We start from the raw sequence: 16,907 nt of genomic DNA, 5'->3' as shown, positions 1-16,907 counted from the left end.
AGTGAGTGGTACTGTCAGTAAATGGAGCCACATATTTGAAGCCTATGTGGGTATAAGTCTGGCAGGAAGAATTTCAATAAGGAGAAAAGTTCTTGGTAATAGTGGGATAAATAAAATGTGACATTATATACACTTCTGCCCAAAGTCAGGAAGTGGTTTTCTTCATAGAAAAATAATTCATTCCCTATTCTTCATATGTAGTTCTTTTCTCCAGCATCTACTTGAATTATCTCAGAATGGAATAAAGTAGTGTACATCAGATTAAATTTAATTTAAAAATCTGATGCACAAAAATGGGATCGTAGACCATAAGACATTTTTTCCCCTATGTTCCTATAGGCCAATAGAGGTGTTCAGCAGAATGAGTGCAGACACCTAAAATTAGGTCCTGTACCTCTGTTCGTGCAGTATCTAAACTCTCTCTTATAAGAACTAGACTTTTAGAGTAGTTTCTGTGAACTTTGGCAAAGTGTGATAACGTGTCCAATACTATAGTGTGGAACACAAGGCAGAACTTTGACTGCCCTGAAAATCCCATGCTTTGCCCCTTGTTCCCTCCCCACCCCACTGAGCCCCCATCTTTTTACTGTCTCCATAGCTTCATCTTTTCCAGAACATTGTCTGTTAGCATCGTGCATGGGTAGCCTCTTAAAATTAACTTCTTTGACTAATGTGCATTTAAATTTTTCCTTGTCTCTTCATGGGTGGATAGCTCATTTCTTTTTAATGCTGGATAGTACTGCATTGTCCCAGTGTTTCATCGTTTATCCTTTTAGCTTCTCAAAGACACTTTGGTTCCTTCCAAGTTACCGGCAATGAAGAATGAAGCTGCTATAAACATCCTGTGCACAGACTTCCGTGCAGGTACTAATTAATTTCAGTAAATATCAAGGATTATGATTGCTGGATTATCTATGAGTATGTTTCCTTTTGCAAGGGACCACCAAGCTGTCTTCCGAAGTGTTGTACTACTTGGCGTTTCCATCCAGAGTAAGTGGAGAGTTCCTGCCTCCCGTCCTTGCGGGCATGTGGTGCTGTTAGTGTTGGACTTTGGCTCTTCTGTGATGGGTGTCGTGGTGTCTCGTGGTTTTAACGTGCGGGCTCCCAACAGCATCTGACGCTGAGCATCACGCGCTGCTTATTTGCCATCTGTCTGTCCTTGGTGAAGCATCTTGTCAGTTCTTTTGACCATTTTTTAATTGGGTCAGTCATTTTCCTGTTGAGTTTTGAAAGGCTTTTATACCAGTCTTTTTAAAAATTTTTTTAAGTAAAAAAAATTTTTTTTAAGAGCAGAATATATTTATTGAGGGAAAGAAAGCTTCTGTCCTAGAGAGAGACAGAAGCGGTCCTGGGTGGGTTGCCGAGGACCCTGCCTTTTCTAGGGATTTTTATAGAGCATATATATGACGTAAGGAGGGCCCAAGTTGGAAACATGGGAAATAGCGAGGTGGGCATGGGGTGGGACAAAACTGGTCAGCCTGTAAGATTACAAGCATAATTGCTCAGGTAAAATTGATTAAATAGGGATCAAATGGGGAAGCAAGTCACAAAGCAGGTGGACATGAATACAGAGCAGGGGCTTTTCCTGTCCGTGGTTGGGTTAGTGACTTCCTGGCTTCCTCAAGGTGATCATACCTGTTTAGAATACCAGTCCCTGATGTTTAGCCTCAGGAAGTATGTGAGTGCACATGTTTTATCCTTTGTCTTGAGGTCTGGCCCTCAGCTGGAGGTGCCCATCTCTGGCTCCTTAGAGGGCATAACCCTATCTGACTGCCTACATTTTATCTAATTTAGTTACCTATAACACTCGTTTATCAGATATGTCTTTCATAAATTTCTTTCTCCACTCTGGGTTGTCCTCATATTTTTAAAAAGCTGTTCTTTTTATCAGCATGCTTAAATTCTTACCAAATCATTAGCATTGCTGTTCTGGAAGACGGAATTCCCTGAGTATTCGTTGTTGGAATGCCATTAAACCCTGTTGCCTTATTTGCTGATTTTTTCCCTTTGTCTTCTGGCGTCTACTTCGAAGCACCTATCAGTTTTTCTGACATAGTAGGTCACATTCATTCAGTAAACACTTAAGCAAGCACCTCTAGTAGGTAAGCCGCTGCACTAGGTGGGCGACGCGAGTGGGGAGCGGGTATAGACCACGAGTGGGGAGCTGTGCAGGGAATGAGAGTGTGGTGACAGGCAAATGCCATGACAGCTAGTAGAGAGAAACTTGATAGTCTGGGCACTAATTAAAAATCGCCCTGCCTTAACTGGGCCTACGAGAACTGATACCACTGTGTGCCTCAATTCCTGCTTTGCTAAAACAGAAGCACAGAATTAGAACACAAGGTCAGCCCTTGTCGGGGGCCATAAATTATACACTGAGCCTAGGGGACGTCCAGAGCTGTTCATACCTGCCCTGTGAGCCACGTGAGAACACGGAAACTGCGTGCTATTTTCTGGTCACAGCTGGAAGCCCTCCGGCTAGTGACGGCGGTGGCGCTCGCAGGGCAAGCCGGGGAAGCCGGTTTCCTCATTGCCCGCTGTCTCGGCCGCGTCCGAGCAGGAGTGCTTTGCTCCTCCTAGCCCGCAGCAGTCACATTACTGTTCTGGAAACACCCCTGCCCTTCACTCCCTGCCCTTGACCAAATGTAATGAACAGACACCAAGGTTCTGGGTTCCTCACAGCCAGCTTTTGTTTCCCAGAAATAGCTGGTCATCCGGATCCCTGCTGCGTCCCTATTGGTCTCTTGCTCTTTCTTTCCACCATGTGCCATAACTCCAGGCAGGAGACTGGGGGCTCACTGCAGGGGTCGCTGATAACCTCGGAAAGTGTGTCCCCTAAGCCTTGATTGTAGTCAGGTTGACTGAATAACCTTGGAAATATTATTTGTATGTTTGAATCATTATAGTAGGGGAGGGAAATGTCTCTTTTTTCTGTTACATTCGTTAATATTTCAGAAAAAGTATGAAGTAGATTTAAGTCTGAAAAATGTTAAGAAAAAAATTCTAAGTTGTGTTTTTTTGTTTGTTTTGAGACAGGGTGTCACTATGTAGTTCAGGCTCATCTTGTAGCCCAGGCTGGCTTCAAACTCTTGGCAATCCTCCTGCCTCAGCCTCCCAAGTGCTAAGATGACAAGCATGTGACACCATGCCCGCTCATTCTAAATTATTACAGCATGAAAGCACTGTATGTTTCTAGACAGCCATGTAATCATTTTTGGAGTCACTTTTATCTCATCCATTTGGATAAGGCTGGAGAAAAGATGCCACTTGATGGTTATTATGAGATCTTTAGAGCATGTAGAGTGACTTGCATTAAAATAACACTCCAGTCCTTACTGAAAAAGTTTTGATACTTAATTTGTTAGACACATTGAATGAGATGATTCTTAATACTGTTCATTTAGTTATTTCTTTGACAGCTTTCAACCCCCCAAAAAACTTGTCTAATTTTTGGTAATTTAAAAGCACAATAACTTAAAACTAACTTAAAAACAAACGTAAACTGTGGCCAAGTATGATCTGAGCCAAGAATCTGTTTGTTCTCAGACATAAAGCTTACACTTTCCTGACAGCAGAACGCGTGTGTCTGATGGGCTCGGCGATGGCTGTGTGGTGGGTGTTTGAGGAAATCTTTGAACGTAGGCTGTGTAAGTCTGAACGATGGTTAGCACATCTCCCAGTAGTAGCCCCACAGTGACCCAGCTGAGATTTAAATTAAATACTAGCATTCTAGGAGTCCCTCGTAAGCCAAGCAAGTGGCAGTATGTCCAAAGAATAACGAGATACCTTAAGACAAAAAAGCTCTCATTGAAAACGATTCAGTGTTGCTGATTTTAGTTTCTGTTTGAGATTCGTTATTGGATTCTCAAGACAAGAGTGTCCCATAGCGTCTTGCTTTCACGACTTGGAGATTTCATTTATTGTATAGTTGGGTGCTCCGGGGTAAACCTCGGACCTCATGCCTGCTGCATACACACTCTGCCACACCCTCTGTCCTGGAGAGTTAAAGATACCCTAAGGAAGAAATAGTTATTTTTAAAGATCACTTTGCTAAGTTATGATTAAAATTAATTCCTAATAGTTTGTACAGAGCTGTTGGCCCACCACCAGCTGTTTGTCAAGTGCACCAAAGAATAGATAAGCACGCTCGGGTCACACTCGGGTCACACTCGGGTCATTCTCAGGACGGTTTTCTTCCTTGCTGAGGGCCTCTTCTTTCAGACCTGATCAGCGGATAGCCAGTGGAAATTGTTCCTTTCCAAATATTCCTGTTAATTTGGTTCCTTTGTGTGACATCTCAACGTGATTATTCACTGAAAATTCAAAATAATTCAAAATAATAGACAAAGCATATTTCTGGTATCCACAGGGATTTGTATGAACAATTATCACTTTTCCAGGCAGTGACTTTCAAGATGCCAACTATTTATACAGGTTTGATAATTTGAATTACATGTATAGATGTGATTTTAAATAGTTTCTTTTTATAGAACCCTGTTACCCAGTATCTTGCATAGCTTTTCATTATTATTTTTGTAGTCACTGAGCAACACATAAAATACTAGGAATCCAACTATACTTAAATATCTAATGGTAGCTATTTTAAAATCAAGATTTTTACCAAGTAATAGAATTAATTATAAGAAGTTTGTATTGAATATATTAGCATTTTAAGATTAATATTTTTGAAATAAGAAATAGAAAAGATATATTGAATTTTGAAAAATGTGTCATAGTTGGCCATTTTTATCAAAGAATATAATGAAAAAGTTGTTCCATTTACCTCTTTAGCGCTGCAGTTATTTTTAGATTATAGAAATAATCACCTTTCTTTAATATTTTATAATTAATCTAAAGAGACACTTGCTTATTTAATTATGGGTTGGATATGTGCAAAGGAGTTTTGCCTACTTTCTGCAATGAAAAATAAATTCTATCAAATTATGGAAAGGAAGTTTCATCAAAATGTATCTATTTTTTAAGGCCAATTTCACCAATGTGACCTTTGAAAATGTACTTATTTTAGGAATTGAATTTTTTAAGGAAAACTATAAACAAAGGAATAAATTATAAACTTGCACCTTACCACCCACTGTCTATGCTAGTGCAGACTTAATAATTATGATTTTACTTCAAATTTGTAGTTCATTTATTCTGCCTTATAAACTTCATTAACTTTTTGTTAGGACTAATTTACTGCTCTTTTTTGAAGTGAAGTCTAATATAAGGTTTAGAATGTAAATAGTATTTGTTGTGGCTTGGATCTAAAAATCTCCCAAAAGGCTGATACGTTCTGAGGTGGAGTTCTGGAAGGTGATTGGATCTGAGGCCTCCAACCTGATCCGTGGACTAGTTGAATCTTATTATGGATTCATACTTTGATGGCATTTTTGGGAGATGATGGAAATGTAAATGGTGGGGCCTGACTGGAGGGAGTGGGCCATGGAGGCATAACCTTGGGGACTATTTTTTGTCCCCAGTCCCTCCCTCTCTGACTCTCTAGCTGTGTCCTGGCTGCCACGAGGTAGCAGCTTTCCTTCGCCATGATGTTTCTGTCTCACCACAGGCCTAAAAGCAATGGGACCAGCGGACCATGGACGGAGACCTCTGAAGCTGTGAGCCACAGTAAACCTCTCCTCCTTTAATTTGTTATTCTCAGGTGTGGTGTGGTGTCGCAGTGGGGGGAGCTAACATAATTACTCTTAGAAACAATTTAAGTTTTTTTTTTTTTTTTTTGGTTTTTTTGGTTTTTTTCCGGTACCAGGAACCGAACTCACGACCTTGCGCTTGCCAGGCAGGCGCGTTGCCGCTGAGCTAAATCCCCAGCCCCTACTCTTAGAAACAATTTAAGTTCTACACACTATGTTACATGATTCGCAGCTGGAGGGGGTTCTAGAGAATTTGGCACTGTGATTCTCTGTCATTTAGTGATCACAATGCAATACAATTAGCCATTGAGGTAGCATTCTGAGCCATTTTAAGTGTGTAGAGAATTTGAGAAGCAACAGAAACTCCAGGGAGATCATCACATAATCTCAGAGAGGCAAGACTGTTAGGTGATTGACATTTCATAAGCAGACACCTGCCCAATTGTATTGTATCTTATGTAGAGAATGTGTGAACAGAGAATGGCTGTTCACCTAAGCCTTCCAATGATTAATTTTATGTCAGTCTGACTGGGCAATGGGTGTCCAGACAGCTCATCAAATATAGTTACAAATGTTTCTAAGAGGGTATTTTTGTGTGAGGTTAACATTTAAATTGGTGAACTTGAGTAAAACAGATTCTCCTCCTTAACGTGGCGGGCCTTGTCCAAAGTCGAAGAATAGAACAAAACAGATGACTCGCTCCCAAGTAAGGACAGTCCTCAGCAGAGTGCCCTCAGACTTCATCTGCAGCGTCGGTGTTACTACCTGAGGCCTTTCAACTGCAATGTCAGCTCTTTTGGCTCTGTAGTACTATTGGCTCACTGCAGATTTTGAACTTAGCAGCCTCCATAATTATGCAAACCAATCCTTTTAATAAACCTATTCCTTTTATTTCCCTGGACCACTGTGACTAATTCAGGCTTCACGAATTAAAAAGGACCTCAAAAGCCAACACTATGGGGGAATCGTAGCCAAGAGTTTTGGGCCATCTCAGGTACCGTAGCCAAGTTATCTCTACAGAGAGCAACAGGATAGTAGTATAAATCTGTACAGAGCAGCTAAGATCAGTAACCTTCCCTGTTCATTTTCATGTTCACCAGTAACCTCATAACTGAACTTTCCTATGTAACTAAAAAGTGTGCTCAATCTGCAAGGTTGAGGACCCCGATTCAACAACAGTGAAATCATGATGGTAAGTGCCACGTACAGGTCTCTGCCTTGATGGCAGCTTGAACCGCCACAGCTGCTCTCCCTTGAGTTACCTTGATTAACACTCCTTAGCCTCTGAAAAATGCAACAAAATCTTAATGCTTCTTTGCAAAATATTTCTTTTCTTCAGATGTGTTAACAGACTCACTCAATTACCATTGGTTGGGTTCTTTAAAAAAATTATTCACACGGAGAAAGGACTACAAAAGTGACAGAGGAAAAAAGTCTGTATTTATACAGGGAATTTCCAAAACTGTAAACCTTTACGGTCGTTTCAGGAAGCTGTAGAGTTGAGGCACGAAGTAATCCTTGTAATATCCGTCGATGAAACCTTTTCCACTGTTGTGCACAAACCAACAGGGAACATCTGTTCCAAACACAATGTCCGTTCTGTAGTCTTTCTGTAAGCCTCTGCAAGGAAAATGGGGCATGTGGTCGGGAACAAGGGTGCCTATACTGGGACATTAAGCCCCACATACCTCTGTCCCTTGCTGGTTTTTATGCCCCTTCTTACGACCATCTTTGCCCAGCCCCCACCCTCCTTACCCAAGTTGTATGTAGTGTCAGAATCTAGAGATTGGTGTTAAAATGTCCGAGTCTGGAGGTTATTGTTGGAAGGGCAGAAAAGAAGAATTATGTCTTTAGATCATTCAGATAACCCACACAGAGGCTGAACCTCATGGACCTTTCCAGCAAGGTAAAAAGCAGCAAATTCAAGTGGGAAGAAGGCAGGAATCAAACTACAAAGAGTTGTAGGCTAATCTCATCCTTCACCCAGAAACATCTATGCACACTTCATGGATGAGTGTTTTTTTCAAGGAGGATGCCAGCTGTTTTGAGCAAATTAATGTCTCTCACTTGCAGGGCAAAGAAACAAGTGATTTGCAAAGGTACAAGGCGTACTGCCATCAAAAAGCCATAAAAATATGTAACTACTGAGCCCACAGGTCAGCTCTGCTTCAGCTACACAACATGATGTGCATGCGGTGGATGACAGTCAGGCCCAGCACGTAATTTTGCCATATAATAGATGCGCTTTCACCAGGCTTTGCATAACTGATGACTGACGGGTGCTCGCTATTGCGTCATCGTGCTCCCTGGTGCCCATTGGTGACTCAGTGTTCCCTATCTTGTAAACCAGTGCCAGCTTAGTGGAACACTAAGAACCCACTGTTTCAGGTCACAAATCTAGTTTTTGTAGTGGCACTTACCATAATTTTATGGTTTGTTACTGTAATACGACTTCATTGAGCGTATGACATATGTGATCGGAAAGTTGTTTCTAAGAAAGCAATATTGGCTGCTTTATAAAAATTCTTAAAAGACACAAATTGCTTTAAAAGGATATTGATCCAGGCATGGCTTAGACAACTGTAAAACACTGGAAAAAACTATAAAGATGTATAAAAAGTTTGCACTCAGAATGTTTTACAAGTGTGTAAGTTCTCACTTCAGGATGGAGCATAGGGATATGATTTGTGCAAAAAAAGCTATACAAAAATCCACTCAGTAAAATCCACACTCATAGAGAAGGCTTTTTGTATGAATATAAAAATTCATATTCATAAAACCATACTACTTTCGTGGTTCATGGGTGTTTTTATGATTTCTTCCTCTGGGTAACTGTTATGGTTTAGACATGGAAGTCTCACATGTTCAGAGTTGGGGTTTTGGAAGGTGCTTAGACTGTGGAGGTGAAAGAGGCATATGCCTTTGGAGGGTTGATCCCCCTCCCACCTCCTTTCCCTCCACTTCCTGGCTGCATGAGGTGAGCAGCATTACTCCACCATGCCTTTTCTGCCTCGGATCCAGCCAGGCATGGACTGGAACCCCAAAACCATGAGCCACATTTAACCTCCCCTCCCTTAAATTGTGTATGCCAGCTATTTTGTCCCATTGGCAGTAAAATAACCAATGCACCAACTTTTGCAGTTATCCAACTTGTGACCATAGAGCTTCTAATGTATGAAGATAAGAATAATAAAAAGATGAAAAAGTCTTGGCATTTCATGATGCACAGTTACTTACATAGACATTGACATTTAAGGTGGGCTAGCTAAAGTGTCTTCATGCAAGTGTTGTATATATGTCTACTCTTGGTGCATTGTTGTGTTTGACAGAGGTCGAGCTTAAAATGGCTTTTTTAACTCTTGTATTTGACTGTACGAGTCCAGTCCTACAGAGACCCTTTTTGTTACTGGCTTATGCATCCCGGTCCTACCTGGTGACAATCAGCTTCTGTCCTTTCACTTCCATGATTGCCTCTGGCTTCTTGGGGTCCTTTCCTGGTCTCTCATTGGAGATGTGTATCTTTGGCTCGTGCATGAACTGTCCTAGTGAAGCAAAGCTCAAACGTTTACATGTGACTCAAAGTAAAATAAAAAGATAGGTTTGAGTGACATGTTGGCTCTCCCACCAGAATTTCCAGGGTAAAAAGACACATGGAAAGGTAAAAAGAGCAGCAGTGGGAAGGAGGAGTTCTTCCTGAGAGCCCCTCTCACAGCCTCTTTATACATAAAGTCCGCCCGTTGGGCCATCAATAAACACTGCCCATCTGATGACAGCAGGTGAGACCCACACCGGCGAGCTTAGCTCAAGTCATAGGAATAGGTTTGTTTGTGGTGTCACAGGCTTACATTTCAACCCTTCTTAAAATGCTAGGAACTGTTGACGTGGATGCCCTGCTTGTCATCACAGACTTCCTAAACCAGCCCATCCCACTGCAGTTAAAAGAAAATTTCAGCATTAAACTTAACATGGTTCTGCCCTTTCTTTGAGCTCGCCCAGTTTGCAATGCTGAGATGCTGTCCCTGGACGCCTTTGCACTCCAGTTGCCATGTTGGTCCTCTGCCCCATCGTCACGCCTGCCACCTCCCCAACTTCTGACCACCACCGCCCGAGTCGCGAGACCTAGAGCGGCCCCGCGTGTGCCAGACGGCGGAGAGGCACTTTACCTATTAGTCCGTGTGCCTTGGGCGAGAACTTGTTTGTGGCAGGGATGTAGATCCCCAGAAAGTCTACGTTGACTGGATGCTTCTTCCAGACGCGATGCAGCAGAATGGAAAAGGACATGTCTTTGTCCAGGGTGAGAGTCACAGCTTTTTCTTTCTTCACGGAGATGAGCACCCTAGTGTGGAAGACAACCAGGAGCTGAAGGATTCCGGAGCAGATGTTTTAGCTACTCCCGCTACTTGGAATGCCTCATTCCTCCCAGTACAATTCCTCTAGTTTCCTAAGCTTGACGATGCTCTTGCTATGGAGTGTTGTTGTTTTAACTCCTGGCTCTAAAATTCTGTCACTTGGCATGGTTTGTGGACCAAATTTAGTTAACAGATACATTTGGGAACTTACTGTGCTTAAGATACAAATGCATAGTATCTGGAGCATGCTCTCTGACACAGCCCGCTACGGATCTCAGTGGTGCTTACTGCGAGTCATGCAGCGGGCTAGGCACAGTGGCGATCAAACACATGGTCCGTATGCCACAAACAGTGTACTGAGTAAGAACAATTTTCCTAAACATCAGTTTTCCTTTTGATGATACTGGGGCTGAACCCAGAGCCTTATCACTGAGCTACATCCCCAGCCTCCTTCTGTTTTGAGACAGTCTCCCTGAGTCACTAAATTACTCAGGCTGGCCTCAAACTTGGCGATCCTCCAGCCTCAGACTACAGGCATGCACCACCACATCAGACTTCCTCCCCTTCCTTATATTTAAAGTGATTGCTGTAAGTTCCACGGGGATGTGGCTGGTGACTGCGTTTGCCTGGGCGGGCCCGTGTGAAGGACAGGCCCCAGGCTGCCGGCACAGTGCTTGCCTCGACTTCACCAGGCGAGCCGTATCCGACCAGGACAAGATGGATGTACGAGAACCGTGGTGTAGGGTGACGTTCTTGGTGCTGACTTCTATCTTCATGTCTTCGCTTTGGAAATAAAAGCCCAGTTTTCCAAAATAGGTGCTTAGTTTTCCGTCTTGGAGCTTCTTGGCGCCAATAAGCTGACCATTGACTAAAATTCCTATAGAACAAAAAATATTTCTCTTTTACACTTTAGCCGTTTTTTTTTCTGCATGCATGGCACTATAATTTGGATTTATAAAACTTGGTATTTTGAGAAAATTATCTTGGTTTAGAATTTACATCAATCTTTTCCTTATAAATCTCATTTATAACATATTTTATTATAAAGTGATTATATTAAAATAAGATCAGCTCATTTGAACTTAGAGTGTATGCTTTGGACTATAATTATTCAAGACAATATACTTATGATTTAATTTCTTACAAATTATCAGAGTTAGAAAAATATAGAATATCCTATTAAGGTGAAAAAGAAATAAATCCAGGCAGTGACAGGGAAGTACACAATTACCTAATTGTCTAATTCAAATGTAATTTCCCTTTATTTTTACCTGATTCTGGATCAGAAACCAGGTTGAGGATTTTTCCAGGTTCTGAGTCAATATTGAAACAAATATTCTCCTGGCTTCTTGGTAGGTAAATGATGAAATGTGGGTCATTTTCAACTAGAAAATATACAAGAAAATTAAAAAGAAAATCATCCAAAAGACGGTGCAGCTTTAAAATTTGATTAGCTTGAAAGTAGCACATTGAGGACCTCTGTGAAGAAACTGTAGGTTCTCAAGGACTTGAGGTACGTGGTGTAACACCAGCCAGTGTTTGCTGAGCTTCTACCAGGTGTGAGAAACTTACTTCGTAACCATCCTGCAAGCATCGTCCCATTTTAGAGTGGGTGAGACCCCGACAGGCTCCAGAGTGTGGTCCAAAGTCATATGGGCAGAGCTGGACCCCACCACTGTCTGACTCAGTGTACAAGCTGGGGAGAAGGCTTGCATTCTTACTGGGAAGAATATTTGTAAAACATTATCCCCACGTTTTCCACAAAAGCTTTATTTTGCAAAGCACCTGCTTAGGTGGCTAGTTAGGGTTAGGGTTCACTGGCCATCCCAGAAGTCTCCTGTTCTTGGAAGCCGCTCCCTGCAGCGGCTGCTGTGGCATCAGTACAGCGATTTCCACACAGACCACTCAATGGCTTTCTAAGGCCACTGTTTTTAACGCCCAGGTCAATGCAGAGCCCTTCCTGAAGCTCCGTAGCCAGCAGTCATGGGTAAGGGACAAGAGGGGTGGCTGTATGCGGCATTCTAAGCAGCCAGTCCCTTCAGTCCACAAACAGTAGCTTTGGAGCTGAGCCACGGGAGTGAGCGGAGATCATTTAGCATGTCCACCGGAGTCCCAGAAGCTTGCTCTGCGGCAGCACAAGGCTTGCGGCAGTGGTAGACACACCCCTGGGAATCTGCCGAGGATGTTTTGCTAGAAGAGTGTACATCCCAGGGAGTGCAAAGCGCACCACTGTCCAGGAACCACAGTTCCATTTACCCTCCAGAAACCAAGTTAGGACCTTCCCTCTAGGGAGGGACAGACTCTCTCTGAAGGTTCAAGCTTCCTGTCTCACAAAAAGAGAAAAGGGGAGGAACACAAGTTCTCCCCTGAGGCTGGCCGGCTGTCAGGCAGCTGTGGACTCTAGGTGGTAACACCGTGGCAGGGAGCTGGAGAAACCGAGGCAGACCCCGAACCAGCCCCGAGCCAGCTCCGGCTTCACTTGCTGCCGGCCACCTGCTTTAGTTAACCTGGAAGATCACTGGTGGCGGCGGTCACACAGCTGAGGTGCTACCAGTCCCACCAGCCAAGGGACAGACGGCACCTCTGATGTGCGGGTCATAACGGCAGCGGTGCTGTAGGTTACTTTTCAGGGCCTGGAAGGCCGCTTTTGTGGAAGCCACTGACTCCTCACGTGGGCCTGACCAGGGGTCCAGTGGGTGACATTCTGACTTCAGGACCAACATCTCACCCTCAGATGACCCGAACGCTGCAGTTTCCGAACACGCGTCCCGCAAAGAGCTGTGCTGATTGATTACGCATGCGTGCCGCTGATTCCTTCGCTTCCAAGCGCTTTTGCTGTGTGTTCAGTCACTCTGCTTCTTTGTCCCATAAATGTCCCTAAACCCTATTCTCAGAGAGGTGGATTTGAAACGTGGCTCTCCCAGCTGTTCACGTTCGTCCCCCTTATGAATAAACTCCCTGGTTTGCAAAACTTATTTCAGTCCCTGGCACGCTGTACCATGGGCTGGTTTTGCACCTGCTCCGCCTTCCTCGGCTGGCTTCTCTGTCTCATGTTGAGAGGGCAGAGGCTAGAGAGGCCGACCACTGCGTAAGGAAGCTACAGCCGCCAAAACCCTCGGAGAAATACATTCTCCTGTAGTTTTCCTACAGATAATCGCACCTACTGCCTATAGCTCCCACTGCAATAGTCCACAGAAAGGCTTTTTTTTATTAGAGACTGAGCAATCCAGGTGTGGTGGCACACAACTATAATCCCAGCTCTTGGGACACTGAGTCAGGAGAAGCGCTGTAAGTTCAAGGCCAGCCTGGACTTCATAGCAAGACTGTCTAAAAAACAGAACAAAACAACCAAACAAAAAACCAGAAACTAAACCAAACTAAACAAAAAAAGCCTGAGCAAAACTAGAATCTGTATACTCTTAAATCCCACAGAGTAACCTGTGCTGTGGAGGAAAGAACATGAATGTATCTTAGATCACTAAATTTATAGATCCTAATCTCTAATAATAGCATCTATGTACTGACGGTTACGTGCTCGTTATTGCTGTAGGCATGTTTCGCATTTAATCAAAAGCCTAGTACCAAAAAATATATGTAGAAGTGCCATTGTGTCTATTCTCAACGAAGCGCAGACACATTACGTGCTTGCTCGAGTTTGCCAGACGACGTGAACCCAGGAGAAGGTACCTGAGTGTTGGTTATCTAGCCGCCCCTTACCACCTAGGGTGCGGAGCTCCTCCCCCAGGGGAAGCAGCTGCGCCTGCGGGTCACCCGCTGCAGTCACCTGGCCGAGGGCGGAGCCGCCCAGCTTACCTCTGATCACGTGGGGAGGGGGCGTGGCCTCCAGGGGTGGCCCCCTTACCAGGGACAGCGCGGTGGGCGACGACTGGGAGGGGCTGGCCCACGATGGGATGGAACCCGGGGCTACTTTGCTGCCGTAGTAGAGGGCACCTGTGTGGGAAAAGCTGCCCGTCGTCACTTCTCCGTAGGAGGTGCGCAGGGCGTCAAGAACCTGTCTTGCGCGCCCCTCCAGGTTCCTGGTACGGTTTTCACCCGCTCCCTTTTGCAGCCCTGGAGGGTGAACCCAGGGCTTCAAACATGCTAGGCACGTGCTCTACCCTGAGCTAAACGCTAGGCTCCCCCTGAGTTTATTCCCGAGTCCTCTGCTACAGCATCTTCTGGCATCACACTGTGTTCAACTAGAGGAGAGAATATTATAATTTTCAATAATTAAAATAGAATTATTATTTGGTTTTTCTCCGGTACCGGGAACCAAACTCACTACCTTGAGCTTGCCAGGCAGGCGCTTTTGCCGCTGAGCTAAATCCCCAGCCCTTAGAATTATTATTATTTACAGGAATGGAGATTGAACTCAGGGCCTTCACACTGAGCTACACACACGCACAGGCCCTTTTTAATTAAAAAAAAAAAAACTTTACTGGGGCACTGATTCTCATTAAATTGCTAAGTTGCCCCAGCTGGGCTCAAATTTGCCATCTTCCTGCCTCAGCTTCCCAGAGTGCTGGGATGGCCGATGTGCACCACCACACCCAGCTTTGTTCATGTATTGTTTGCGAAGATGAATGATAGTATCAAATATTCTGTTTCCTCAGTTACACTAACACTGACCTGGTTTTACTACAAGATTACTGTTCACCGCATGCCGGAAGTGCACGAGTGGCAACTGTGTAAACGCGATGAAAAAAACCTAAACGTTGATTTTAAAAGTGGATGTGGGAGTTCATAGGTTTTCAAAATTCCTTTGGGAGATTTGAAGTCCACCGCAATAACCCACCCCGAAAGCAAGTTGAAGGGGTGAGCTTGGGGTTCAGGGACCCTCGCTGGGAGCAAGGGGTGGGCGGGGCGAGCAGAGGGTGCGCCCACGCCCGCAGAGCAGCTGGCTGACCTGAGCAGCACGAGACGTCCTGCGGAGGGGCGTCGGCCAGCATGCGCTCGTCCCCAGCGGCGTTCTCAATGAGCATGGAGGTGAACGGGGTCACGATGTGATGCTCCAGGGACATCTGCAGGATTGTTTTTGTGATTTTCCTCTTGGAGGCCGCAGTAGGGGCCAGGCTCCTGCGAGGAGAAGTAGAGGCGTCACAGCACTGCACCTGAGGGGGTGCTCTGATCGCGTCCCCGCCCACCTCCACTTGGGTGTCCAGTCGGGCCGGGCAGATGGTGGACCGGGGTGCATGGAACCAGCTGGCTTCGTGAAACTTACGCTTTTGTCTAGCTGTGCAATCCCAAGGATTTTTTTAAAAACAGACTAACATTTTTTGGAGCAGCTTTAGGTTAGCAGAAGTTCAGCACAAGGTACTGAGAGTTTTCCCACGTACCCTCCACACCCCAGGATCCTTCCCTACAGCTGTGGTCCTGCGCCAGGTACCCGTGTTACACGTGATGATGTAAGTCAGTGGTTTACTTTAGGGTTTTTCCAGGCATTGTTCATGTCTCGGTTACTTTTCTTTCGTTGCTCAGACAAAATATCTGGCGCCCAAAATGAAGGAAGGAAAGGTTTATTGAGCTCACAGTTCGTGGAGGTTTCAGTCCATACTCAGCTGGCTCCAAGGCAGAGTGGCACGTGGCCGAGGGACAACAGTTCATGGCAGCGGTAGACAGCAAAAAGCAACAAGAGCAAAAGGGAGGAGCGGCGGCAAGCAGCCTCTTTCCCGCCCTTACACTGTACGCAAACTACCCGTCCCAGGGTAGGGGTAGCACCCACACCCATAATCCCGGCATTGGATCATGGATCAATCAGAAATCCAAAAGCCTACCCCATGACTGCATGAGGGTTTGGGGGGACATGCAGACACAAACCATAACAGTTCATTCTGCGGTTTGGACAATGCATGGCGTCTATCCATCACTGCAGGAGCACACAGGGCAGTGAGAACTAGTCCCTGAAAACATTCCATGCTCCCCTAGTCACAGCAGCTCCCCTGAATCCCTGGTGACCAACTGATCCCCTCACAGGGATTTTAAAAAAATCAGCATGTAACTGCTGCAGCAATTATGCTCCGTGCCTTTAACTATGTCCAGTGTACTTCTGTCCAAAGGACCAGGATGTTTCTTGCTTACTTCAAATCGCAGCTTACAACCTTGTGTTTTTTTTTTTTTTTTTTTAAATCTTATTGGCATCAGAGATTTTCTGAGCCCAGTTATACAATGATGTTTTATTTCCCAGCCTACTTTAATAACCTTGTTCCATCTTTCCAAAATCTGATCCAACAGGTGGTGTGAGGCTTGGGAATGGTCATTTTTGTCAAACACCCCATGTCATTGTGATGCAGGGTACTCTAGTGATCCAATGTCTGTGCTGGGGAGTTGAGGTGACACATGAGTCTTAGGGTCCCTTCCATAAGGGACATCATAATTGCATGATCGTACATTTCTCTTTGGACAATAACCTGTTCTCAAGAGTAAATGCAAATGAATTACTGGTCCACACAGCAACATGGATAAATCTCACAGACATCAGATTGAGTGAAAGAAGCCAGAAAAAGACTGCATGGTTATGTGAAATTTAGCAACAGGCAAAACTAAGGAATGGTGACAGGTGCCAGAAAAATGATTTCCAGTGTAGGGCAAGGAAGAGGAACAAGGGATCACTCAGCAGCTGTCCATCGGGATGCAGATGGTGATTATGTGAGTGAGATATCTCACAACAGAGTTCCATTCCTGCAACCAGGTCATTAAATGAATTGGTTGCTAAATGAGGAATTGCATGTAGCGTGTACCTTATGTCTTAGTTACTTTTCTTGTTGCTGAGACAAAGTACCCAATGCCCAAAGTTACAGGGGGAAAGGTTTGTTTAGCTCACAGTTTGTGGAGGTTTCAGTCCAAGATTGGCTGGCTCCAAGGCAGGGTGGCACATGGCAGAGGGGAAACAGTTCATGGTGTCAGAAGATAG

General features: G+C 44.5%; 1 protein-coding gene across 2 annotated transcripts in view; it reads right to left on the bottom strand.

Annotated features, from left to right (window-relative positions):
• Positions 1-7,066: 7,066 nt before the first annotated feature.
• The window catches only part of Itih2 (inter-alpha-trypsin inhibitor heavy chain 2), a 40,730-nt gene continuing 30,889 nt past the window's right edge, over positions 7,067-16,907 (bottom strand). For both annotated transcript variants that reach the window (XM_005383873.2, XM_005383874.1), the window contains 7 exons: positions 14,904-15,073; positions 13,811-13,948; positions 11,269-11,382; positions 10,676-10,874; positions 9,812-9,984; positions 9,079-9,190; positions 7,067-7,268 (listed from right to left, as the gene is read on the bottom strand). In XM_005383873.2, the coding sequence (XP_005383930.2) occupies positions 7,121-7,268; positions 9,079-9,190; positions 9,812-9,984; positions 10,676-10,874; positions 11,269-11,382; positions 13,811-13,948; positions 14,904-15,073 (1,054 nt within the window). In that variant the 3' untranslated portion in view covers positions 7,067-7,120. The remainder of the gene's footprint in view (positions 7,269-9,078; positions 9,191-9,811; positions 9,985-10,675; positions 10,875-11,268; positions 11,383-13,810; positions 13,949-14,903; positions 15,074-16,907) is intronic.

Source organism: Chinchilla lanigera, unplaced genomic scaffold (genome assembly GCF_000276665.1).
Source record: "Chinchilla lanigera isolate Chin_1 unplaced genomic scaffold, ChiLan1.0 scaffold00020, whole genome shotgun sequence".
In the NCBI taxonomy this organism is placed as follows: domain Eukaryota; kingdom Metazoa; phylum Chordata; class Mammalia; order Rodentia; family Chinchillidae; genus Chinchilla; species Chinchilla lanigera.
The sequence above is the reverse complement of the archived record's forward strand: the minus strand, read 5'-3'. Positions and strand labels throughout refer to the sequence as shown.